We start from the raw sequence: 27,036 nt of genomic DNA, 5'->3' as shown, positions 1-27,036 counted from the left end.
CCCCTGCCCTTCCCGGCGCCCGGCTGCGGAGCTGCCCGTCGGCCCCGGGCCCTGCAGTTGGTCAGCGCTGGGACCTGACGGAGCAGGTGCCTTAGCCTCAGGGTTCCCGTCCATGAGAATGAGGGGCCCTCGTGCAAGACTCTCGAAAGAGGGCCCGGCTCATCTAAGGGCTGAGTCACATTCGCCTTTAGGGAGCGTACGAACTTGCAACGAAAAGGGACCCTGGGCCCAGCACCACGAGGCGGTGCTGGTTCAGCACCGAGGACGCTCGCACACCTCGACGGCACCAGCAGGGCCCCAGAGGCCCGTGGCCGCAGCCAGAGGACGACCAGAGGTGGGGAGAACGACACAACGGGGACGGAGCAAGGCGAGGAGACGTCTGCCCCCCAGCCAGCAGCGTGGTTGCTGCTGAGTGCGGCACCTACAGGAGGACTTGTCCCGCGGGGGATCTGCCCACAGCCAGGCCCCACGCTCCTGCCCGAAGAAAATTCTCCTGCAGGAACTGGATCAAGAGCAGGAAACAGCCGACATCCCAGAGACCAAGCCGTTGGTGTATTTTGCTTTACTCACACCCGCTGGCCCTGAACTTCCCAGCTGCTGCCTTATCTTGCTTTTCTATCGGAGGCCGGGTTAGAGAAAGCCGGCAGGCCGCCACCTTCCTCCCTGGGCTTTCTGGCTTGTTCTTCCTGCGGTTGCCCCCCTCGCTAGGACTCCGCCAGCCTCGTTTCCAGGGGGTGGAGTTCCATCTTGTGCCTTGTAATTCCCCTCACGGCCCTGTGGCTGACCCCCAGGGGATCCACTCCCAGCCCAGCAAATACCTTCTGGTCCCGTCCGTCCCTTCCCCGCTGCTTGGCGTATGGAGAACTAAGGAAGCGAGAGACATCGGCATCGGCCCCGCCTCGCTGGCCTCATCTCCATCCAGTGCTGATGGAGTCGTCGTGCCTTTGGCAGAGCTGCGGCTACAGAGGCCAGACTTGCCCACGCCGGGCAGCCTTCGGCAGTACCTGTTCCAAAACAAGTCCGTCCCCTGGGTGCCCTGTCCAGCGTCGCTGACCCAGGCGCGAGAACAGCTCACCGTGGACCTGCCCTGACGGGGCAGCGGGGGGCCTCGTCGGTGCGCCGTCTCCCAGGTTCCTCGGGCAGGTTCCACTCGGTCCTTTGTGAGGCGAAGCTCCTGAGGTCCTTGGTCGGTCCCGTGACCTCACTGCCCGTAAAAGCCCACCTCTGAGTCTCGGTGAGCCGCCTCTGACACACGGGGACTGTCAACAGAGGCAGGTCTGACCGTCAGGATGGCGCAGCGGGCCCAGTGCAGAGCTCATAGGGCCGCAGGCCTTCCCTTCAGAAAGTCCCGTTTTAATGAGGCTTTCCACCCATTCTGCTCACTTTGGGTGGTAGCAGGCTTTTTTAACATTTCCCTGAGCTTCAGTTTCCTCATCTGAACACCTACTTCAGGGGGTTATTTTGTGGGAAAGAGTACAGTGCTTGGCGTAGCCTCGTGATGACTAAAATCGCTCTTCTTGTCAGAGCTTGATGGTGCCTGTGGCTGTGGTGTGTGGAGGGGAGGCGCCGCCTCAGGCAGGGGGCCGTCCACCCAGGATTTCAGGCCTTGTTTCATAGGAATAGGCACCCAGAGAGCATGCTAACTGCTTTGGCAACAAAGCCAAGGCTGCAAAACAACTTTGCAATGATAAGACATATCCTTCATAAAAAGAAAGTGAACTTTTCCCTGAAGTTAACCAGTTGTGACGGGGCAAAAAGGGAAATCAGCTCCAGATGGGATCATGTTTCATTCAGGCTGTGCTGCTGGTGGGGAAGGCCCGGGCTCGGTGAAGGGTGGGAAAGGGGACGCCCCGGCTTCAAGCCGCAGCCACGCTGCTCCAAGTTCTTCTCGCTTCACTGAGCTCAGCTCCTGGGGACCTCTAATGGCCCTCAATCGCAAACATAGTTAAAAATTAACAGACTGACACAATTAAATATGGATGACAGGCAACCACGATGGACTTTATCTGACACAGGGTGTTACATGCTTGGGCGCCTCGATCCGAGAGGCGTCTTGCGTGAACTTCTGGGATGTCTGAGCACATTTCACATGCCTGTTTGGAAATAAGAGCCTGGCTTGTGCTCAGGACAGGCAGGTTAGAGTCTAAAAGCCCAGAAGAGAAAGTTACCCCTGGGGGCCTATGTTTCATTAGCCAAGCCTCACTGGTCTCAGCAGGTGCTCACAGGCCTAGGGCCTCGCATTTGGGGTCTAGATCTCGCTCCTGCCCAGGTGAGACCTCAGCAATGTCCCACCATCCAGACTGGGAGGTGGGCAGGCGCACAGGGCTGGGCTACCGCGTGGCTTTGTGTATAGTCGGCCAGGGGTAAGATGGTAGATAACCTTTGAACCAGTTCATGTAAGACGTGACAATATGCCTAGACAGTGGCGACCCGTTTCATTGCCTGAGGCGAGGACTATTAGGTGCCGGACAAGTAGTGAAGGATGCTGATGGCACTGCATGCCCTCTGTGTCTGTTAGGGAAGGGGCAGAGGGCATTGGGGTTGGGTTGGAAGTTCCCTGACGGAGTGATCGACAGTGGGCCTCATTTCGTGAAACAAATTCCCAAAGTGTTCCTCCAGTTGGGTGAATGCGGTGTTAAAAATGGGGTTGCTACTTAAACGAACCCTATAATTAGTCCCACAAAGAGTTTCATCTTTATTGTATTACAAATCATCACTCCAGTCTGTTTGGTGAGCAGAGTTTCTTGGATCAGAGCATGTGTACATCTGGCTTGGTGGCCTTTCCCTCAGCCTGACACCCTTCAGCGGAGTTTGCTGTGGGGCTGACGGGCTTCCTTGGTGCTCAACAGTGACCGTCTCTAAGCCGAGTGAGGGCAGAGTTGGCTGAGTGTGAGTGGCCGCAGCAGTGGGCTCCAGCCCGCAGCAGTCTCAGGGCCCGCGAGCTTGGCTCTGAATGGGGAGCTGGGGAAGCGAGCATGCAGGTACGGCATCCGCACGAGGGAAGGGTAGCTCCTTACAGATTGGACACCCAGGGCGCCGGCCGGCTGGGGACCTTCCAGCTCTGATTAGTGTCGTTGGGATCCACCAAATGCCACCACCAGAAGAGGCCTTCAGGCCAACATGTCTCCACGCCCACGGTTACTGCCAGCTGCCACACAGAAAAAGATGCTGTGGTCAGGTAAACTTGGAGAGCCCAGGGTTCGAGCACGTCAAACAGGTTTCTTTATCGTGGAGCTGTCAGCCTTTGCTGTGCAGTGTGTGTGGACCTGCTGAGGCGAGACTGTTTCTCCCAAACCTGTTCGCACAGCATCTCTGCCGGTCGGCTTCTGGCCACACGTGTGTGAGCCTCATTCGAGAACGTGTGTCTCCATCTGGAGCACGTGCAGCGTTGTTGCCTGGGGAGCTTGTTAGATGCAGGCGCTTGGGCCACTCCCCTAGTTTCTGCATTTCTGACATGTTCTCGGGTGATGCTGATGGTCTGCGTACCACACTTTGAGAACCACAGAGGAGAAGACAGCTAAAGCCAGGGGCATTAATAATGGCTACCGTAATGGTGCCCAGTACCTGGGACGCACTTCTGGTGGTTATCTCTAAAGGCAAGGGTGACGATGGGAGTCAGTCGCTGGAGAGGGGACAGTACAGTGCAAACAGTGACCCCTGTGGCGGGGTGGGGGAGGGGGGACTGGCAGGGGCTCCCCCTGGAGGCCAGCCAGGGTCTTCCTGTCCTTGGCAGCACTGTTGGGAAAGTGACATCTGTGTGTATTTAGTCCTCTGGGCCTTGGTGTCCTTATCTATAAATGGAAGAGGATGGAAATTATTTTTATGGGCACTTACTACTTTTTCTATCATTCCACTTTATTTTTGCCTGGTTTTTTGTTGTTTTTTTGCTGGGTGCTCTCCTTTCACCAGCCACAGGAGCTGGTACACGCCGAGGCGTGGGAGACCGCAGTGTGCCCGTTCTAGAGGTGCGTTTCTGAGGAATGTGATGGTAGAACCCAGGCAGCGTGGCCCCTGGATTGCCCTGGTAATGACTGTTACTGCATCGAGTTCCAGTGGAGAAGTGTCCCAGGGCCTTCATGCCGCTTACTCGCTCAGGGATGTCCCAACCTTGCGATGTGCTTAGAGTCTCTGCACAGAAGGAATAATCGGTGCCAGGCTGGGCTATAGATATTATGTTAGAGGTTCTTGCAAGGACCTCTGAAGCCCCTGGAAGCGTATGCAGGATTGTGAGTGGGAGTTTTTCCGCAGGCGGACCATTGCTGTGCATGGAAGGTCAACCGTGTAGACTCAGTCCCTGCTGAACTGTGGGTGGAGCAGGAGTCAGGGAAGTGTGGGTGACCCAGTGTCTGTGGTGCACCCAAAGCAGCCCCCAGACCAGTGATGGCGAACCTATGACACGCGTGTCAGCGGTGACACGCGAACTCATTTTTTTGGTTGATATTTGTTAAATGGCATTTAAATAAATAAAATAAATATCAAAAATATGTCTTTGTTTTACTATGGTTGCAAATATCAAAAAATTTCTATATGTGACACGGCACCAGAGTTAAGTTAGGGTTTTCCAAAATGCTGACACGCCGAGCTCAGAAGGTTCGCCATCGCTGCCGCAGACAGTGGGCAGAAGTGGCCACCAGCACCCTGGGGCCAAAACCACAGGGGAACAAGCAGCCCAAGTGGGCGTAAGGGTTAAACCTCCTCCCTCAGAGGACAGCAGTGAGCAGCGCAGCACAGTTTGTTCACCTGGGTCAGCCCTGCACCCGATTTCTCCCCATGAGCCCTGCTGCCTCGGAAACATGGATGTCGGCCCTGGGAACACTGCCCTCTGCTGGAAGGTGGAAGAGGAGGCAGGCTTGGGTGGTGAGAAGAGCCTGCGGCCCAAGAGTGATGAATTTCAAGGCCTGTCTTTACTCCTTTCGCCTCCACGTGCCCCTGAGACCTGGCCAGCAAGCCAACGTCACCTCGGCTCTGCTGAGCACAGCTTTCCCCGGACCCCACAGCTCGAAGCAGCCTGCTTGTCACCCTGGAGGCCCGGGGCTTCCAGCCCAGGCTGGCGCAGCGCTGGTCCCACCACTGCAGGCCCGGTGTGTCTGAGAATGAAAGCGGTGCTGTGTGGGCGGAAGGGACCAGAGTGCGAGAGGCTGTCAGAGGGGCTGGCGTGGGTGCTGGGAGATGAGGGCTCCCTTCCCGCAGCCGCCTGCACTGAACCGGTCATGCCACCCACTGCGGCTCCTGTCTCTTCTGAAGCACCAGCGTGGGTTGGCACCCGGGCCCACACCCAGGCAGCACCAGTCGTCACGCGCTCCCCCAGCCCAGGTGCACACAGACCCCTCCCCCTCCACTGTGTTTAGGTTCCCAGCCCTTCACCTGCCTCAGGGCTGTGCCCCCACCCACCCTTTACCACCTGTCTCAGGAAGGCAGCTCCAGCCCTGCCCTTTGCTTAGGGAGCAAGTGGATTCAGATGCACAAAGCCATAAGCCATGGGTAGGTAATGTGTTTTTTCTCTGTGTCTCTGTCTTCCTCTCCCCCTTCCCTTGTAGTCTACCCTTCCTCTCCCCTCCGGTCCTCCTGCCTCCCACATTGCCCCTCTTCCTTTCCCTCCTTTGCTCTGTGTACACCCCTAAATTCCCAAAATGACGTGTTCTTTAGCCTACCTGCAGGCAAAGTTTCTGGGCCCTCATTCCCTTCATTGCTCCGTGTGTGGAAATGACTCTGGCCCTGCCTTAAATGAGCTTCAGCGCCTGCTGGAGGCCCCTGAGGAAGGGAGCTCTGCCCTCTCACAATATGGGGGGGCGCGGGGGTCCGTCTTGCTGCTCCTCTGATTTCTAGTCAACGTGCTGTGGTCCCTCAGGATCGCTAAGCACAGCTGGCCTGAGGGGTTCCCCGAGGTATAGGCAGAGCTGAGTGCGTCCACAGTGCTTTCAAGTCCATTTCCCGAGTGAGTGAGAGCAGATCCTCTGCCCAGGCTGGGAGAGTGTCCCCGAGAGCAGCACTGACCGCCAGGCGGGAAACCACCGCTCTGGGGGGAGGCCGTGGGTGGGAGTGTGGAAGGAAACGCCAAGGACTTTGTGGGGACCAGGGCAAAAGGTGGGGCGACTGTTGTGGGCTTTGCGAGGACCCATTCTTAGCCAGCTTCAGAACAAAATCAGGAGAGCTGGTGAGCCTGAACCCACTGGGCCCCATGACCACGGGGCATCGTTCAGAATACCCAGGACCCAGCTGGTTTCCTGCCGGTGGAAGCCGGGAGGACGAGGCGCAGGTCTCAGCAATCCCGCGGAGCCCCTGGCTTCTGCGGTTGCCTCCCAGGCCTCAGCCCCCTGCACCCCCGTGTCAGCCAGTGCAGCTGCACCTGCCCATGGTGTGGAGATCGGACGCCACGTGAAGAAGGGTTTCTGTGCGAAATGCGTTGTATTAAACCACTGGAGTAGATTTGTCAGGGTTACGTTCTGCCCAGCATCACATTCTACTCTGGAAACGTTTTCAGGTGAAACGGTTTGGGCCAGACCCAGGTAACATTGGAGGGTGTCACCTCCAAGGGGCACCCGGCCCTCTTCTTGGCACTCCCCCGCGCCCCCCTGCCCAACCCCCTGTTATACTTGGCTCTGCCAGCCCAGCAGTGCTTGCTTCAGGTGAAGGAAGGCCGTGCCTCCTCAGTGCAAACAGACCCTCTTCCCTCTGTCCAAAGGCTTAGGGACAAAACTGACATGGCCAAAAGATGGATGTTTGTTAAAGCCAGAGGACACTTGCCCTTTTGTTTGTTTTTTAACATTTTCCTCAGGACAAGACCAGGAACATGCTGTCAAGAGGACAAAGCCTCATTCGATCCGTTTGTTTGGGGCTGGCCTTCCTCTTTGGAAACAATGGGATTGGGCTGCGGGTCCCTCTGGACAGAAGGCACAGGGTGCCCGACACCCACAGTGCCAAGAAGCCAGACCCCTTTTCTAAAAGAACAGGAACAGAATCTGCAGTCCTGGCCTGACCACTGGCTCGGTGGTGTCATGACCTGTCCTTTCTTCATCAGAGCAGATCCGCATGCTCTGAGGGAGCCGTTAGCAGCCTGTCCTGCAGCCCAGGCGCTGCTGCGTGTGGGGAGGGGCTCACTGGGCCAGGCTTCAGCTCGCCACCCTCTTATTTCTGAAAGAGGATCAGGGCTCCTTGAGATGGTGTTTTCCTGCAAGCTCGGCCTCTGCATTCACAGAGGCGTGGAGGAAGTCTCCTGGGGGAGAAGTGCCATGAGCAGGTGTGAGTGGGCGCCTCCATGGAGCAGAGGGTGGAGCCCAGCAGGACACTCTGACTCTGAGCAGCGAGACGGCAGCTGGGGGCCCTGGTTTACCGCCTTCTCCCACCTCTCTCTCCAGATGCGCTGGCTCCCTCCCTCGGAGGCTACGTCTCAGGGCTGGAAGTCCCGTCAGTTCTGCTGAATACACGTGAGTACTCGCTTCCCGTGGCAGCCGGGACATGTGCCGGAACATGGGCAGCTCTCGCCCTCCCGGGCTCCCCACCTCCCGCACTGGAAGAACTCCGCGGCAGCGCGTCCTTCCACGAGACTGCCCCCTGGGGTCGAGGGAGACGTAGGGATGCTCCTCCGAGTCTAACCTAAAGCCCGAGCCCGGCCTCCCACTTTGTCATGCTGGTTCGGAAGGACAGGTGTCGGGGTTTCACTGTCACTGTAGCTCGCCTGCTGCCAGCCCCACACAAACCCTCTTCACGTGAAGGCATAAGTCATCTAAAATTTACAGTAAGCCCTAGCCGGTTGCTCAGTGGTTAGAGCATCGCCCTGCAGACTGAAGGGTCCAGGGTTCGATTCCGGTCACGTGCCTACCTCGGTTGCAGGCTCAATACCAAGCCTCGGAGACAACCGATCGATATTTCTTTCTCCCCCTTCCACTCTCTCTTTTTAAAAAAATAAATGGAAAAGGTGTCCTCAGATGAGGATTAAAAAAAACCTTTTTACAGTGATTCATCACGGGAGTCTTAGACTTTGTCAGCAGTAACTTCCCCTCGTGCACCTGTGTATAGTACAGCTTCAGATAATGTGTGTACAATCTCCCCAGGCGGAGACCCAAGAAAGAAGCTGACAACTTCAGCATTGTGTCTAATTTTTTTAAAATGTTTTTATTGATTTCAGAGAGGGAGATATAGAAACATCAGTGATGAGTGAGAATCATTGATCGGCTGCCTCTTGCACGCCCCACACTGTTGATCGAACCCACAACCCAGGCATGTGCCCTTGACTGGAATTGAACCCGGTACCCTTCAGTCCACAGGCAGACGCTCTATCCACTGACCCAAACCAAATAGGGCGCGTCTAATTTATTAAGAGAGCTAACATATGAGGCATGTCTTGGATGGATGACCGCGGATATCCTGTGGGCCACAGGGTGGGCCCTAAAGAAGTATATAGAACAAGGCAGGCTGGATGGGGGGACTGGTGTGACCACCCCCAAATAAAGGAGCCTGTCCCAGGAGCGGCTATGGGGCCTGGGGAGGGTCGGAGGGTCGGTCGGACAGTCTGAGGGGAGGGGATGTGCCAGGAGGTGGTCTCTGTGCTGGCCTGGATCTAGTGTGTGGGTGGGCAGCAGAGGCTGGGTTCTGGAACAGCCTCTCCTCCCCAGCTCTAGGCTCTGAAATGCCTGATGTTTGTCCTGAAGGCAGGCGCTGGGCTTTCCTGAAAGCTGCTTATCTTGATGGAAACAATATCCTAAATTGTCATCTTTGTGCTGTTTTATCTTAGGCCTAACGTTGCTTCAGAGAACTGCCAAGTGATTTTTTTTCTATAAATGTAAAATTTCTATAAAAATTTTAAATGCCTTTTTAAATTCAGTATCTTGACTGCATTTTTGTTAAGTACAAAGCACTGTCACTTTGAACCCTAATTTGCTGTGTGAGTTTGGGGAGTCTTCCCTAAAGTAGAGTCTTAAATGGTAGGTTTCTACGGGCAGCCTTCCCTTGGTCTGGATTATTCCTTCACAAACAGGAAGAACAGTGAGACCAGGGATGGACTGGGGAATGCCAGTCCCTATGTCCCTGAGGCCGACCTAGAGGCATGGTCCTTTTCTTGAAAAGCTCCTCTTCTAAGGCAAACATACTTCCCAGTTAAACTGGTGCTCTTCTCCCACCATTAATCCTGGGGGTGTGTTTGTGAGAGCACGTGAGGCCACTGAGCCTGTTAAGAGGTTCATGGGGGGGGGGGGGCAGACTGGCCTCTGGGCCTTGATTCACTCACAGGGAAAATGCTGGAGAAGTGGTGGGTGCTGGAGCCGGCCTTATCGGGTCAGCGCCCTCGTCGTGAGGAGGAGGAAGAGCTCTGGGCTTTATTTTCCATAGGAAAGGTGCCTGTTGACATGAGGTCTCGGTTGGTGAGTCATGTCACCTTCACGTTTCGCCGGGGCACTTCCCGAGAGCTCGTTTAGGTCAGAAAGAAGGCTTCTTTGTTCTGAAGGAAGGGCCTGGCCAACCAGGACAGGGATTGGTGATGGGGACGAGAGCATCAGAAATCCCACCAAAGATTTAGCAGAGTGGCCAGTCAGTAGACCCTTACCCGGCAGCCAGGACTCGTTCTCTGGTGGTGAAAATAAGTAAGTTGGAGGGTGACATTTCTGCTTTAAGACATCGACTTCAGTAAGTTAGAATTGTACCTGTCCCAGCGTATTCCCCAGTGTGGCCAAATTGGTAGTCCTGAGGGATCATCGCAGGGGGAGTGCGTAAGTGCATCCAGTGTCAAACAAAGTTAGACTCCTTTACCGGAAGATTCTCGGAGCCTTTGTAATGTGAGCATCGTGAATCTTTAAGATTAGGGAACTGGAGAGCATTATGCTAAGTGAAATAAGCCAGTCAATGAAGGAAAAATACCACATGATCTCACTCATTTCTGGATAATAAAGACCATTATAAACTTATGAACAAAAATAGATACAGAGGCAGAGCTGCCTCGAACAGACTCTCAAACTACAGCAGGAAGGCTGGGGAGGGTGGGAGGGCAGGAGGGGGGTGGGTAAGAGATCAACCAAAGGACTTGTATGCATGCATATAAGCATAACCAATGGACATAAGACACTGGGGGGTAGGGGAGGCCAGGGGATTGTCAAGGGCGGGGGGGAAAAAAGGAGACATATGTAATACTCTTTGTAATACTTTAAGCAATAAAAATAAATAAAGGAAGGAAGGGAGGGAGGGAGGGAAAGAAAGAAAGAAAGAAAGAAAGAAAGAAAGAAAGAAAGAAAGAAAGAAAGAAAGAAAGAAAGAAAGAAAGAAAGAAAGAAAGAAAGAAAGAAAGAAAGAGAAAGAAAGAAAGAAAGAAAGAAAGAGAAGGATGGATGGATAGATAGATAGATAGATAGATAGATAGATAGATAGACAGACAGACAGATTAGGGAACTCTAGGATGCAGTCTTTCCCAAGGTGAGACCAGGGAACTTTTTTTTTTTTTTTTTTTTTTTAACACTGAATCTTAGGAAACTAATTTTTTTTACAAAGAACACACTTTGGGAAACAGCTCTAAACTCTAACCCAGCCGTGGGCAAACTACGGCCCGCGGGCCGGTTCCGGCCCGTTTGAAATGAATAAAACTATTGAAAAAAAAGACCGTACCTTTTTATGTGATGATGTTTACTTTGAATTTATATTAGTTCACACAAACACTCCATCCATGCTTTTGTTCCAGCCCTCCGGTCCAGTTTAAGAACCCATTGTGGCCCTCGAGTCAAAAAGTTTGCCCACCCCTGCTCTAACCAAAACCTATACCAGTGGCACCCATATACCAGCTGGGCATAAGTAGGTTTACATGTGTTATACGGAAAGTAACCCAATAATTAATAATACAAGAGTAAACTCTGTTTTATGGATTCACAACCATAAACCTACTTTTCCCCACGTGTGTGTGTGTGTGTGTGTGTGTGTGTGTGTGTGTGTGTCTCTTGGGCCAGTGGTCATCTGTTCTACTTTTCACTTCTCTATTATGATGGAGGAGATCAAGACAAAAGTTGATGGTATTTGTCCCTAATTCTGAAATTAGGTTCTTATGGGTGTATGTTCAAGTACCCGTTTTAAATGAAATGGCAGTGTTAGTGAATGGCAATTGCATTTTAACTGTCCTTTCTCAGAAAGATGAAGTTAGTAGTCCCTGGTAGATACCCAAGTATTCTTTATAATATTGAACTATTTTGTGAAATCTGAAAGTTCACTGTTTAGGGGAAACGTTTTCCTCCTGAAAGTACCACTTTTAAGTTTTGAGGTATACTAGTATTTAATTGTCTGTTAGGTCCAGGATTTTCTAAGTTCATGTTCCATATCCGTACACCCATCATTTTTAAACTTAAGTTATGATCCTTAGCCCTTGTTTCTTCATTCAGAAAAGCCTTGATCGTTTGGCCCTGTGGGACCCTCCGTTGCCAGGGTGACACAGGTCTAGCACTGTAGCGTCGTGTAGTTCCAGAAGGCACTGCTCATGTGCACCCCTCTCTTTTGTGACTGTGTGTTTCTCTCTCAATGTCCAGAGGCTGGTCAGTATTTGTAGAGCTGTCTAGGATGAGATCATTTGAACTTCTGAAGCTCACGAAGAGCTCATACATGTATGCTAAAATGTAGATCTGGCCCTCAGGATAAGCTGACGGCTGAGAAAGTAATGGCATTAGGAGAGAGGTCAGCGGGACAGAACCTGGAGGTTCACCTAGATGTCGGGGGTCAGGAGATGATGAACAGCGAGGGAAGAGTGGCCAGAGGAGCAGATGAGGCACGGAGCCGGCAAGGCAGTGCTGAGCTGCTTGGTCAACAGTGTCCACTACAGGAGGACAGTGAGTAAAAGGACAGAGTACCTTTGAATTTGGCGAGTTGGGCTGGCTAAGGACGGTGGTGGCACAGGGCCTGAGGAAGGATTTTTTTGGAAACATGTATGTAGCCAAAGGGAAGACACGATTATTACGAAACGGCATGGGTTCCCGCCACAGAGATCCTGCTGTTCATTTGTATCAGGCTCACCTCCATTGTCCAAATTGTCCTTCCCCACTGACGAGCTGCCAGAAATCTAGAGGTGGCGGCGGCTGCCCCCCCGTAGGAAGCACAGCGGATGACGCACTGCAGGGTCTGCGCAAAGATGCAGCATCTCCTGGGGAGGCACTGTTTGTTCTGGGGGCTGGAGAGTGGAGGAGGGGGCTGCTTAGGAAGGAGGATGGATAACTGTACTTTCTCACTGCAGTTGGGTTGGGACTAGTCTCTCATCCCACCTGAGGTTAGATCAGTTCAGTGTGGATCCTTTCCTCAGGCTCCTTCTAGAGCAGTGGTTCCCAACCTTCCTAATGCCACGACCCTTTAATACAGTTCTTCATGTTGTGGTGACTCCCAATTTCATTGTTACAAATTGAACATAATTAAAGCATAGTGATTAATCACAAAAACAATATGTAATTATATATGTGTTTTCCAATGGTCTTAGGCGACCCACAGGTTAAGAACCGCTGTTCTAGACTCTTGGCTTAGGTTCCTTCTAAGAGAGCTAGTTATCCAGGCTATGTAATCCTAGGGAAGGTACATCAGAATTGAAAAGTGGTGCTGATGAAATCATGGAAACCTTTTACAGCCAAACAAGTATCTCAGAAAAGACAAACGAAGGGTAGGTGCCAACCACATGGCCTTCTGTTCACCGGAGGGGCTATCCTCCCCCAGGGAATGGTGGCACCAGAATAGATGACGAGCAGGAGTGACAACTGGTATCAGACCTTCTGTGCAAGCTGGCTGTCGCTTCTGACATGCAGAGCGTCAGGATGTTGTCCTTCCAAACCCTCCGCAGTCCTGGGCCTGCTCTGCCCAGAGGTCTTCAAGGATTTTTCATTGACCCTCTTTGACTTGCTATTTCTAAAGGAAAACCAGTGACTATCAAAGGAAATAAGCTCTCTATTCTTTAAAAAAAAACATATATTATGTGTCTGCTACATGCTAGATATTAAAATGTGCAAAACCAGGCCCATGCCCCAAAGGAGCTTACATTCTAATAGGCCGGAGTCGTGGACACTCGTTTTAGCGAGAAAGGAGAGACATTGTTCAGGGCGCTCCACAGTGAGGTGTGGGTGTTCGAATGGCATACGTAAGGCTGTCAGAGCGTGGCTGGCACTGGTATTTCTATTTGTTCAGTGTCCTCCTTGATGGATGGTGTTTAGTCAGGTACAAGCTATGTCTGCCCAGCACTAGAGTTTTGCTAATGATCCAGCCTGTGGCGGGGAATCCAGAATACACACTGATTGGAAACAATCCATTTCCCAGGTATGCTGCTGTTGTTAATCACTCCTTACAAGGAATGAGAGTTACACAGCTTTCCTTGTTGGTTATCCAAATGTAATTGGGGGGGGGGGGGGGCGCGCAGAGAGCAGTGTTAGGAATGGGGGTGGTTCTGGGAGGGGTTTTTTAAGAACTCATGAAAAATTCCCTGGACATGAACCAAGACCACAGCATAGAAATTATAAGCATATGTAGCTACAGCCTCATCAAATGAGAGGGACATGGCAAGAGTAAAGCCAGAATTTGAAGCAGTTTATTCCTTATGTTTAGTTTGGGGCAGGATGGCTTAATCTCTGGCTGTGATGTGAGTGCCCAGGGATGGAGCCCACATCAGGTGAGTCCCAGGTGCTGGAAGTCAAGGCAGAGCTTGGAGCTGAGCCAAGCAGGAACGGTTCTAGGTCTCCACACGGCCCAGACAGCTGCTGCGGCTCCAGTCACCCTGCCTCTCCCTAGAAGGGCCCCGGGCACCATGCCCTCTCGATGCAGCGTGCCCAGAAACCAAAGCGGCACTTCATCACCGATTGGCCATTCCCCTTCCTATTAGCCAAGGTCTCCACAGCACACGTCAGTTCATTAACACGGTCAATCTCCAGTGAACACCTGTAGCGTGTAAGGGGCTGTTCTGGGTGCTGAGGATAGTGAACAGACACAGACAAAACCCTTGCCTTCATGAAGGAGACGGGTAGTAACATACTAAACACCGGTAGGTGCTGAGAGGTGCCAAGGGGAAAAGAGCACAGCAAGTAAGAGGGTAGATGCTCTGGGCCGGCCGGCACTTCATTTCACAGGGGGCAGAGAAGTCAGGGTCAGCTTGACACCCTTCGCACTGAGACCCAGTTTCCCCAGATTTACATGGGCTCCGTGCTCAGAACAGACCTCACGGTATTCAAGTTTAGAGAATGATTTCACCTCACTAGTCCTCTTCTTCTGGCCTCCCCTTAGCTAAACCAAAGTAAACAGCTTGAGATACAGCAGGCTGAGGTGAGAACTGGGAAGGCCCAGGCAGCCTGTGCAACTCACCCCTCCCTGCCTGCTCATCAGCCCCTTGTGAGCTATAAAGTACGAGCAGGCCTGAGAACCCGTCCTCACTAGTTCCTGTGGTGGGTGCCCCTTCCAGCCACTGCCCAGTCCTTCACGACGTCTGCTAACCACACGGGCACTTACTGAGCACATCTCCCTGCAAGACTGTTAGGACCGCCTAATGCGGTCAGAGCTGGGTCCCGCAACTTCTGCCCACAATTTGTTTCCTGTGAGTCTGGCTGGGGGATCTGGGAGACTCCCGAGCATGTGTGATATGCACCAGAGAGGTGCCGGCCTGGTCCCTGGAGAAAGTTCAAAGGGGGCAGCCATGTGTTACGTCCTGGCATTGAGTCCCAGAGCAGCTGCTGGAGAACAGTCACGGTCAGGGCCACCCACAGGAGCCTCTGCCCCGACACACTCTTCCTCCGTCTGTCCCAGGGGCTGGCAGTGGGCATTCCAGCGGCCCCTGTGCTCACCGTAAGGCAAACATGAGCACATTCAGGCTTCCCTCCAGGGTCACCTCCCAGGATCTCTGTGCAGCAGAATCTGCCTGTGCATCCTTTCTGCCCACCAGCTGAGCACAGGCAGTGGACATGTGTTGATGTAATAACTGGACAGAGCAGCTGGGTGACTCCTAACAGTCCTAAGTCATACTGAGAGGAACCCTCAGCCTTTCTTAAAGGCAGGCATCCTACCAATGCAGCCTCGGTCAGGCGGCCATGGAGGACCCCCAGGTCCGCTGCTGCTGCTTGGGCGTGCTCCCTCCTTCCCCACTCCCTCCAGTGCTCTTGGCAAGTTTGGAAAGGGTGAGCGAAGATGGGTAAGCTGATAAGTTTGGTTTGCAGGGATGACTTTTTCCTGTCCTGAAATAAACCTTTTACTAGGAAACTAGAATCACATTCAACTCATTGTTTATTTTTATAGTGAAATTCTGGGGAAAACATTTCTTAATTCTGACATGTTCTTCAACCTGACCCAGAATCCCAGAGGGGGGTTTCAGTTGGACCCAGAGTGCCACGGGGTCTCCTGGAAAGCCAGCTTCCTGAGCAGGAGGACCTGAGACCTGCAGGGGCACTCAGAGGGTTTGCGCATACATGTGCATGCCTGTGCACAGAGCCGCACCCACAAACAGCCTGTCTGCGAGGGGAGCAGGGCTGACCTGGCTGATATGAGAACTAGTGGCGAAAGGGGCCACTGGGCTTCCTTCCACGGCACCAGGACCTCCTGGAAACCAGCTGGCCCAGAGCCATGCCTGCAGGAAGAGGACCAACAATTTATTATTTGCTACGTCTCTGCACCTTATTTCAAAATTCTCAGACCCTAGGGAACAGAAGGATGTGTTCACAAATGCTTCCTTCTGGGTTCTGTTTTCCGGTAGGTGCTTGGAGTAACATCATCACCACAGGGTTCTCCAGGAGAAATGATTGTGTGGCCTTGGGCTGACCAGGGTTGCAACTGGTCTGAAGGCCCTGGTGCTGGGGAGGTTTCGGGCTTTCTTCTCTTTGGGGGGCCTCAGGTCCTGTGCCTTCCCTTAGCAGGGCTTCGGACAGTCCTGGGGATCCAGCCCATGGGAGAGGCAACCCCTGGTGCCCCTCTGCCCCAGGTGATTGACACCCTGGTTCTTGAGTGAACACAAACATCGCCCGAAGCACACTTTTCCCAGGTGCTCTTCTCTCAGACCTCCATGCCAGGTGTCCCTGGGAGCCACATCCACCACCCTGGGCTCTGAAGGTCTTCCCTCCCTCGTACCACATCCTAAGCCGGCTGTCCTGGCTGTCAGCTTTTCATGCCACAGATACCAGTTCATTCTCAGACGGCGCTTGTGGTCAGCTCGATGGCAGAGGCCTTTGGTCCCTTTGCCTCAGACCGGTGGTTCTCAACCTTCTGGCCCTTTAAATACAGTTCCTCATGTTGTGACCCAACCATAAAATTATTTTCGTTGCTACTGTTATGAATCGTAATGTAAATATCTGATATGCAGGATAGTCTTAGGCGAGCCCTGTGAAAGGGTCGTTTGACCGCCAAAAGGGTCGCGACCCACAGGTTGAGAACCGCTGCCTTAGACTCTAGGCTCATTGCTCCCAGAATAGGCTGGTCTTAAAGGCCCAGGGAAACCTCGCAGCAGGCCAGGCTGTGGGTGGAAACTACTGCACTGTTAATGGGTTTAATTAATACGTGGTCTCTTTCTCCATCCCAGGTCCCAGGTGTGTGATGGTGGCTGCAATCTGTCTTGTGGGTATTAATGCATCTTCAGTGGTGGCTACTCTTCTCGAGCTGTTCTACAAAACTGGAGCATGCTGGTGAGTGTCGCCGAACAGGCCCTCGGAGAAGCAGTGTGTGCTGGGGCGGGGCACCCAATGGTGTACTGTAGGCCCATGTGGCCAGGACCATCACCCAGCATCACCTGGGTGCTACACCTGTCCCAGTGGGAGCTCTAAGTTGGTGTGGAGTGCTCAGGGCCAGCGGTTGGTGCGTCATTATCTCCTCCAACCATGGCCTGCGTAGGGAGGGCTGTTTCCACATAGCAACTGAGTTTTGCAAACTCTCAGCGCGTTGCCTAGTCGTTCTCACCACAGCCATCCTGGGTGGGGCTGACACTTCAACACCTGCTCATCCAGCAGCAGTACTGAATGACATATTCCACCGAAGGGAATCACAGCTAGGTGAAGCGTTCCCTAAAGCCTTTAACTCTTTTTGGGAAATTAACCATCTTGTCTTTGTTTTTTTTTAAAAAAAAAATTATTTCAGAGAGGAAGGGAGAGTGAGAGGAAAAAACATCAGTGATGAGAGAATCATTGATCAGCTGCCTCCTACACACCCCCTTCAGATCGAACCTGGGACCCTTCAGTCTGAAGGCTGACACTCTATCCACTGAGTCAAACCAGCTAGAGTGGAAATGAACCATTTTGGTGGAAATCTTTTTTGGATGTATGTCTGTTCCTCCCAACTTACTAATCCAATTATATTGATTATAATGCACCCCTTTCTTAGTGACTGAGGGACATTTTTATGAGCCTCTTCAGAAACAGGGTGAATGCCCTTGGGCATAACTGAATGATCCGGGATTCTCACTGAATCCTCCAGACTTTTCTAGTGGGTGATCATTTTGGAGATCTGTCTGTGATTTTAGTCAATACCAGTTGTCACTCCTCAGTTCATCTATTTCTGGCAGTACGTGGTCTTAAAACAATGACATGGCATTCCCAAGACGACTTGCCCACCCGTCTCTCTGGCAAGCTTGGCCTCGAACAGCAGGAATGCCAAGGACAAGCTGACAGCGGTTATGTCTCAGCCCAAATAAGGTGGCAAATTTCATCCCTTCGAGGGGCCTCTATAGATGAGTCAGAAAAGGGGCAAGATTCCTGCTAAGGACAGAGAACCAGGCAGTTCTGGCCACGGAGGTCATTAGCACATTTCTGGCGCTTAAGTAACTTCGTGTTCAGAACAGTACCATTCAGTGCCTGTCCAGCAGCCTGCACTTGGGGTCTTTTTCCATTGACGTTTGTTTCTCACACTAACCAAACTTACCAATGTTTTTCCACATGACAGGGCACTAGTGTTATCTAATTCCACAGCCAATTTATTAGGTTTTCCGACTGTCGGAGTAACAATGCCTACGATATTGTTAATGATATTATCACTTAGCAAAGCTTCTTTAAAAGACAAGATTTTGTTTTTCCCCCTCCTCTGGGGAAGCTTAAAGGCCAGTTAAAAGCCACCTATACAATTTTTTGGAAGCAGGTTAGAATTTTTTTTCTAAGTGCAGTAAATGAAACCAAACACCAGTTAACTCGGGGGCCATGCAGATGAGGCCAGTCAGGAGGCTACAGCAGCTGAAGTGTGTGGTGACTTCATGCAAACATCGGGAGGGCTGGTGACAAGAGGAAGATAGGACGTTGGGGAGAACTGGATCTTGGTCCTGGTTGGGCAGCTAAGAGTCAAGTTGCAAATATACCTGAAATAGTGGGGCAGGCAAGCCAGCATGCACCAGGTGGGGAGGGGGATACCTTTGGCAATAGCCACATTCAAGGTGGGCTCTGGGCTCACCGGTTCCTGGGCCATCCGGGTGTTACACGAACAAGCCTGGCGGAGGCTTTCCTCCCACCAAATCTGAAGTTGGAAGACACTCTGTAAGGCCCGTCCAGCCTTAGAGAGCAGGTAGGCCTGGGCTGGGCAGCTTGAGCATTACTGTGGCCTCTAACTACAGGGAGATTATAGAGTGTGCGTGCGCCTTTTTAAATGTTAACTAGTTTTTTTATTACAAATTAATGTTAGCATTTGAATTTTTATAAATCAAGCTGACAAGTATAAAATGAAAACTAAATCACTCATTTAAAACTTTTGTCATAAATGCCATATTTATTGAGTTGGATGGAGGGAAATATTCCTTATCTTTTTGTAAAAATGAGTAAATTTAGAGAAACTCTGGCGGGGGGGAGGGGGAAATCATTGGTAAGTCAGGTACAGATGGTCCCTGCCTTATGGTTTGGAAGCGATATGCACTCAGTAGAAATCTTACTTCAGATTCTGAATGTTGATCTTTTCCTGCGCTAGCGATGTGTGGCACGACACGCCCGGGATGCTGGCGGTGATCTACCAATTGTGAGGGAAAACCACCGATGCTCTACAGTGTGCAGCCAGCATTCTTTGGGTGTAAATTACATGAGATATCGAACACTTCGTTATTTTTTTCAACTACAGTTGACATACAGTATTATATTCGTTTCAGGTGTGCAACACAGTAAGATTTATATACTACATTATGAAATAATCACTCCAGTAACTCTAATACCCATCTAACACCATAGTTGACAATACTGACTATGTTCTCTATGCTGTAGTTTACATCCCCATGACTATTTTATAACTACTAATTTGTACTTAATCCCTATGTATCTGAGTATGTTTGTCCATTTATTCTATTCAATTCCACATGTAAGTGAAATCATGGCATGTCTTTCTCTGACTTTTTTGACTTAGCATAATACCCTCTAGGTCCATCCACATTGTCACAAATGGTAAGATTTCATTCTTTTTTTGTGGCTAATATTCCATTGTATATATGCATCTTCTTTATTCATTTATCTATTGATGGACACTTAAATTGCTTTCCCATCTTGGCTATTGTAACTAATGCTATAATGAACACAGGGATGCATATCTTTTCAAATTAGTGTTTTTGGATTTCTTAAGTGCAGTTGCTGGGTTGTAGGATAGTTTTGTGTGTTTTTTTTGAGGAACCCCCATACTGCTTTCCACAGTGGCTGCACCAATCTGCACTCCCACCAATAGTGCAAGAGAGCTCCCTGTTCTCCTCATTCTGGCCAATACTTGTGTCTATTGGCCATCTTCAGGTCCTCTGCCCATTTTTTAATAAGATTGTTAAGATGTACAAGTTCCTTATATTTTAGATATTAACACCTTATCGGATGTCTCATTGGTAAATATCTTCTTCCATTCAGTAGGCTGTGTTTTCATTTTGTTGATGGTTAGCTCGGTGCAGAAATTTGTGTCTGATGTAGTCCCATCTGTTTATTCTTTACTTTTCCCTTGCCCAAGAAGATATATACAAAAAAATATTGCTAAGGGAGATCTGCCTTTGGTTTCTTCTTCTAGGACTTTTTTGAAGTCTTACATCTACTTTACTATAAAGTAGGCTGTATACTAGATGATTTTGCCCAACTAAAGTCTAATGTAAATGCTCTGAGCACATTTTAAGGCAGGCTAAGCTATGATGTTAGGCATTACATGTATTTTCAATGGATTTATTGGCACATAATCACGTCATAAGTCCAGGAGTGTCTGTATATGTAGGTGGATTGGGAGGAAAATAGAGAAAATTTTCTTATTGCTGGGAGAAAAGGCTCACAAGGCACTTGTACAGATTCCAACTTACCAAGGAGAAAGTTGAGTCAGCTGCCTCCAAGGACTGACACACATTGATCAAGGACAACGGAAATGAAATGTTTTGGAATTGTATAATGTTCTTAAGATACCAGGAGACGTTCTCCATTGTCTTCAAACCTGTGCTTGCTTCCTTGTTTATCCCGTCACACGCATGTTGGAGATGAAGCCCTTTCAGGACGGACTGAGAGGAGGCTGCTCTCTAAACAGAGCCTGGCCCTCTCCCCCTCGGTGCTCTGTGTTCTCAGATGTCTTTGCATTCTGTTTAAAATGTCCTTGTTAATACATTCCAAGGTTTGAACTCCATTCCTAGCAAAACCCCTTCCTTGTTTACAGGGACTGAAATAGCCACATTTTGACCTTCTGTTCAGTCTGGGAACATCTATGGCCACGGGGACACATTCTTTTCCCATGTGAGAATTACATTTACACAACATAGTTATGGAAAGAAAAGCTCAGGAAATTAATAGACTCGCATCCCTCTCTTCTAGATTTTTCACTTCAAAAGATCAACCAGAATTAAGTAGGAACCCCTCTTTCTTCCTGCTCAGAGCCCAACATGGTCCCTAGGCATTTATCAAGACTAGGGGGCCAAGTTTCAGGGCGATGGTCCATCATTCCTGTCTCATTTTTCATGTAGTCTGAGTGCTTGAATTATGGCTATATGCAAGTGATTACATCTGGGGTGAGGGAAAGAGGAAATAGTTTTAGGGAGGAAAATTTCCAAGATAATCCTTGTAAAAACCAAGTAAGTGGCCTGGATAGTGAGATCTCTGAGAGGAGAAAGCCCTGCAGGCCAAGTGACCAGCAAGGCTGGAGGACCTGGGGCTTATACTGAGTTTGGAAAGATAGTAAGGTTGTAGGGGGGAATTGGACAGAAGAGAGGAAGTAGGAATAGGAACAAGCTTTTAAGGGCCTTGGGTCATGGGGGAGGTATTGGAGAGATCTGAGGGGAGGAGGGGGTGTGTTTTAGGAATCATGGTCATCTTCTTGCTGCCCACAGCAAAGTGGATGTAGAATCATGTTAGAAACACACACCAGGAAAGGTGAGCCCATGATGGTGATGTCAGAAGTGAAAGAATGACCCGAGAGAGCAGGGCTGTGTCAGGGACAAAGACACATAGGGAGAGGGGTCAGGAGCCATGTTAAGGTAAGGCTTGGCAAGTCTTGAGTTTAGACATACTGCTTTTGAGGTCATGGCAGAAATGTTAAGGGCTGATATGATAGGAACCCATTAGCCCAAATATGGTTGTGAGCTCCCCCAAAGAAAGCAGAAGTAGGCCAGCCAGGCCCTTACCACACACAGCCAAGGGCTGGAGCAGATGCAGGGATGACATGCAGCCCGATGTTCCTTTGCCTGTTCGTTCAGTCCCTGAAAGCAGTGTGGCAGCTTTGGCTTCAGACCCTCGGTCTCAGTGCTCTGTCACCACATCCAGTTTTGGCCACTTTCCCAAGATGGCCCTCTCCAAGCCATGCTCTTTAAGAGGCCGTTGGCAGCGTGCAGGCCGCTCCGGTTCCGAGAGTTTAAGGGCAGCCAAGTGCCTTCCCCTGTGAATTGTTCCAAAGTACGAAGAGCCGTAGAATGACTGTTGTTCCTCGGAAACGGCTTCCTGGAACCAGCACACACAGCTTGGGCTCCTGGCACATGGTCAATCTGGGATGACGTGGAAGGTGTCATTCCAGGCCCGAAAAGCCAAGAATGTGGGGGGAGGAAGCTGACCTGAATCAGTTCCTCAAGCTGGTTTGCCGCCTCTGTTGGTTTGTGGGGACTGGGGTGGGGGCCTCTTCACACTTGAGGGAAGGGTGTGGGTTCATTGGAAAAGTCAGCTAGTACAGCCTCAAAGGTGATGCCTGCTTCATAAGCCCCCTGCAGCCCTACCCCATGGAAAGATGCCCCCAGCCCAGGCACTCTCTCCTGCCACCCACCTAGATGGCGGGAAATCAGAGTCTAGCAGAAGAAATGTAGCTTTCAAGAGGGGGTCCTTCTGCTGGCCCTGCTCACTAAGCATCACAGGACACGTTTACCTACACCAGCGACGGGCGTGAACAGACCTGGGCACCATCTGCCGAGCAGGGGCTGCTCCCACTATTGTGTTTGACCAGGGGAAGCAAGAGTCAGAAAGTGAGACTTCCTGAAGGTGCACGCTGCTAACTGCTGGACACATGCTTCTGTTCCAGAGAATTCTGCTGAGAAAGTAAAGGGGGCAGGCAGGAGCTAGGGGCCGCTGAGGTAATGATATTGGGTTTTCTGACTTGTGGCTCATTATTAGTTCGACTCACTTGTGCTGTCATCGACAAACCTGGCTGTGACAGGACTGACCGGCACTGGACAAACCTGGTTTGGGAAGGAGTATGTACCAAAATATGTTTCTAATTTCAGGATTTACTGCTACATATATATTTTCCCAAATAAGTGTAACTTAGGACAATTATATGGGTTTTCAATAATGATGCTATTTTCGTTATAGCCTCCTCCCACTCACAAATAAGCATTTCCTGTACAAAATTCCAGTTATACTGATTTACGCCTACATACACTTTTTCTACAACCACAAATTTATGAGTCTGACATGCTGGTAAGATGGCAAGAAAAGAAGGTACTTGGAGAGAGAAAATTAAAATGACAGAATAAATCACAGAGTTTCACAATGCAGCCGTTAACACTTAACTAAATCTAGACACAGAGGAGCTAAGATACACTTCAGAACATCCTGGGCCAGAGGAGGCTCTGCCAGCAGCAGTCGAAGGACTCAATGATCAATGATTGTTCCAAGGCCCCACAAAGCAAGACAAGTGTGAGCATTTCCTTGCAACTGCAGGGGAAGGAGGTATTGGGAATTTCTAATAAGAGATAAATGGAAATTAAAAATACTCCCTACGTATCTAAGGTTACACACCAATACTCTGTGTCTTTACTTGGTGAGTCAGTAAATATATTGCACGCTGACACACACACCTTTTCACAGAGAATCACCAAGAATTTCCCCAGGTGAAAGTTTCGTGAATTCTATCAACAGGTGTCTCCAAGCACAGCCCCGCAGCAGGCAGGAGGAATTACTGCATACCTTTGGGACCTGCTTTCCTCACACATTCCTTTCTCTTTCAGGCTTGAAAAAACCTTGCCCAGTTTTGATCCCTTCAAGACTTTGCCACAGCCTCTATCACACATCTGTTTTTCTTGAAGAAAAAAATATAATAAAAATGTTTTACTCTTTTACACTGTATAATTTTAAGAAAAAGTGTGTTATTTGTGAATGCATGGTCTGACGTACATTTCTGTACAGTGTGGAGATATTTTCAAATGAAACATAAAAGATGTCAACAATAAACCAAGAGTGAGTATTTTTATACCAAACATTGAAATATGATAGGATGATCTTACACTGGGTTGGATCACAATTTTTGTTCTTGACTTTTGAATGCCTATAATTAAAAAATATCTATTTTTTCTCTAGAATAGCTGCATGTTTGAGGCATGTTTTTAAATATGAACATTTCCAGAATCTCATGTGAATGTATAGAAATCTGTGCCTGGCCTGAGTCCAGAGTGAATGAGAAATGTGGAGTTATTAGATGTTAGAAAGAGAGATGTGCTGTCTGCAGTACAAGGTGTGCGCTGGCAGGTCTAGGATATCTTGCAACATCATCGCAAGCCTCCTCGAGCTGCTACCATGGTGACACGCTCACAGCTGTGGGCAAAGAAGCCTTTCCCTGATCAGAGGGGCCCTTAGAAAACCCTGGCAGCTCCAGAGGTAACAGTCTGTCTCACTGAGAGGGAAACCTTGGCTCTGCGAGGCCAGTGCTGCCTCAGGAAGCTGGCTTTGCCCATCCTGCATAGCTGCAGTGGGCAGCTCATGTCTCCTAAGTGATATTGCGAAATACTGGCTGAGCTGGTGCTGGCAGCACCATGCCAATGAGCCATTCCAAACATGATCTTAAACCCTATGCACTCACTGGGGGTGCTTGCACCACACCAGCCCATGGAGATGGTGCAGCCAGTGGGCATTTGAAATGAATACTGCTTCAAGACTTCTTCAAAACCAAAGTTAGTCTTGCATTGTAAGCTGACACATTTCCAGAGTCTTGACAGCTCAGTCTCCCCTCATAGAAGAGCCAGGTGTAAAAATATATATTGACCTAAGGATTTCAACTGCTGATATGCCAAAACGTGATCATAATCTTTCTTAACTGACCTCACGTTGTGCTACAGATCTCAATGTTTTAATGATTATATGGTTGGGTTAGGGTTTGTTTCATTGTTTTCCATTAGAAATAAACATGTCAAGAAGCTTTTAAAGGTCATCACACAAAAAACGAGAAGGACCAGGAAAGAGGCCTCTTACCTTCATAAATGAGGCCCAGGGCACTGACAGCAGCATGGGCGGCTGTGTTCAAGCCCTGGATGCCTTCAGCATGCCTGGCTCTCGGTGAGACTTCTACACTTGTTTCTAAGGAAAGCAGCAACTTTCACACTATTATGCTTTTATACACTGTTTAAAGGTACTTTTCTATTGTCATTTTAAAAATAAAGTGCTTATCTCGGCTGTCACACCACTGTTTGGCAAATTTCTTTTTACAAGATTAACCAAGAGCAAACCACACTGCAGGCCAGGGTCCGGCAGGCAGATTTCTTTACCCCTTTTAAGTCCTCGACAGAGCCAGGGCAGAGAGACTAAAGAGAAAACAGGGCTGGGAGAGCCAGATAATAACCACCACAGAGGCTCTATTGTGGGCAAGTGGTGAGCGACACTGGTACCTTAGGCCACGGCCCTTCCTGACCTGCTGGAGGCGCTCCTGGTAAAGTCACAACCTCTTTATTGATGCCTTACTGACTCCACATCCACTTAAGCCTACGAAACTTAGCTCCAGATTATCTGAAATCTGTAGTCATTTTATGGTGCCTGCTAACTTAAAATGTAATTGATAACCAAGCATTGATAGCCAAAATAATAAAAGCATTTCTTCTATACATTCTCACCAACCCTTCTTTCCCCAGAAGGGGGAAACCACAGTGCTCAATTCCAACTAGTAATTGTATGTCTTGTTGGGCACTGACATTTATCTGGTAGTTTGGATCTCACATCCCTTTTGCAGAGGAGACCATCACCAAAAGCAGGTCCCCATCGCAGCCTCCCAATACCCTGGAGCCCTGACGTAGCAGCAGAAAGCCAACTCGGCTCTCCCCAGGCTGCAGAGGCCATGCCAATGGCTCCAGGACAGGCTTGATCATGTGGCTCTGCCTTCAGCCCATCTGTGACTTCCTACTCGGAGGCGCCAGAGGTTAGCAGGTCAGCCTAGGAATTACGGGCTTCACCCCCTGAAGATTAGCTGCCTCTCCTGTCTACCCAGGGCCACCCTCATCCAGCCACTGCCTAAACAAGGCACTTGGGACGGATGAATGGGTGCTCCAGGCACCACCACACTGATAGTCATCAGTGATGTGCAAGGGGCAAGCCTCCCTGGTACTTAGGAACTTGATCTGTTCCCATTGACTACTCAGCTGGGTACCAGCTTCATTATAGTCTGAAAACTGCCTTTTCTGTCACTCTACAGGCAGGAATGAAGAGTGCCTACAATTGGGAACTTGGGATAAGAAAAATCAGGTCTGTTCCCTCTTGCTTACGTTTATACTGTCCCAGTTTGTAGGCGCCACAAAAATGGGAACTAAGACTTTTTTTTTCTTTCATTACCAAGCAAACCCTCTATTGGGAGGTGAAGACGCGCCCTTGTGAACATAAGACTAAACTGACATCTAACATTAAACGCTATGCTATGTCTTCTACCTCGATAACAAAATTACAAATTAAAAGAACTTAGAAAATGAAAGTCAGAATTCCAGTTAATCATATCTAAGCTTCAAACTCACTAGACCCAATGTTTACACATATGCTGGGCCTTCTATGGGACCAACGTGTAAGTCTCACTGCTCTCATCTGAGGTTCCCCGAACCCCAGCACCCCACGGCATCTTTGGGTCCTGAGTTGTGTGGCATAAGGAACATTCCTGAGGATGAAGCAGGCTGGCTAATACCGAGTTCTTTACCTCAATATGCAAGAATTCCTGGTGTCTGTCAGGGTGACAGATGAATCAACCCGGCATTTCTAGGAGCTTTGGGCAAGCATGCTCAGTGCTAGGAATATGTGCACATTCCCTACAGCCTGCCACATCACAGATGTCCAGCTGCTAGTGAACGGAGCATCCTCACCCAGTTTTAAGAGAGTTGATACATGACTGGTCTTACTCTTCAACTCTTAATCCACTCTATCCCATGACAAACAATTACATAACATTCTTGGAAGGCAGAAGAATATCTGTCACTAGTGAGGTGTTCCCCGAAATGGTGGTATTCAAAACACCTACACTAAAACTAAGGACTGTGAATACTGAAAACCATATGAAATAAGCTAACTGAATAAGACCCCAAACTGGGAAATTTCTCAACTACCATAGTGAAGCTCTTGTCTGCCTCTGCTACAGGCCCTCCTAGATGGAACTAAATAGTATTAACCCTTCCCTAAACTGGCCTGGCTCTCTAACAGTCCCACAACCCAAAGATGTCAATATGCCATGAACATTCTTCCTCGTTTTACCCTCTCTTCACAGCTCTCCAGTAAACGGGCAAGTTCTATTCACCAGTACTTCCATTGTACCCACCACACTGAGTCCTGCTTTATAAGGAAGGGGAAAGCCCTGTTCCCCAAACCATAACACTATGCCCATAAATAGGACAACAGTGAAGTCTTCCACACACCACTGCTCACACACATCTCTTGCTTAAAATTCATGTGAAACCCTGACCATGCTAATTAACACAATTAAGTCAGAAACTTAAGCCAAAGGCTTAAA

The 27,036-nt window shown here is 49.8% G+C and overlaps 2 protein-coding genes across 8 annotated transcripts in view; one reads left to right on the top strand and one right to left on the bottom strand.

Annotated features, from left to right (window-relative positions):
- Window positions 1-24,739, top strand: part of RBPMS (RNA binding protein, mRNA processing factor) — a 175,163-nt gene extending 150,424 nt beyond the window's left edge. For 3 of the 5 annotated variants that reach the window (XR_009451401.1, XR_009451398.1, XR_009451400.1), the window contains 4 exons: window positions 5,411-5,481; window positions 7,356-7,424; window positions 16,484-16,586; window positions 23,297-24,739. Coding sequence is in view for 1 of the 5 variants with exons in the window: in XM_059685496.1 (XP_059541479.1) it covers window positions 16,484-16,586; window positions 23,297-23,372 (179 nt within the window). In the remaining 4 variants the exon portion in view is untranslated. The remainder of the gene's footprint in view (window positions 1-5,410; window positions 5,482-7,355; window positions 7,425-16,483; window positions 16,587-23,296) is intronic. The other 2 variants (XR_009451399.1, XM_059685496.1) reach the window with 2 other exon arrangements.
- The window catches only part of GTF2E2 (general transcription factor IIE subunit 2), a 96,698-nt gene that overhangs the window by 2,009 nt on the left and 67,653 nt on the right, over window positions 1-27,036 (bottom strand). Inside the window, exon 8 of one of the 3 annotated variants that reach the window (XM_059685491.1) lies at window positions 17,968-18,931. The exons of 1 other annotated variant lie outside the window; for it this stretch is intronic. The gene's annotated coding sequence lies outside the window, so the exon portion shown is untranslated. Of the gene's footprint in view, window positions 1-17,967; window positions 18,932-21,676; window positions 21,982-27,036 lie in introns of those variants that run through there. One more of the 3 variants, XM_059685490.1, reaches the window with a different exon arrangement.

This window comes from Myotis daubentonii, chromosome 2 (assembly GCF_963259705.1).
Source record: "Myotis daubentonii chromosome 2, mMyoDau2.1, whole genome shotgun sequence".
NCBI lineage: Eukaryota > Metazoa > Chordata > Mammalia > Chiroptera > Vespertilionidae > Myotis > Myotis daubentonii.
This window is presented reverse-complemented; position numbering and strand designations above follow the sequence as displayed.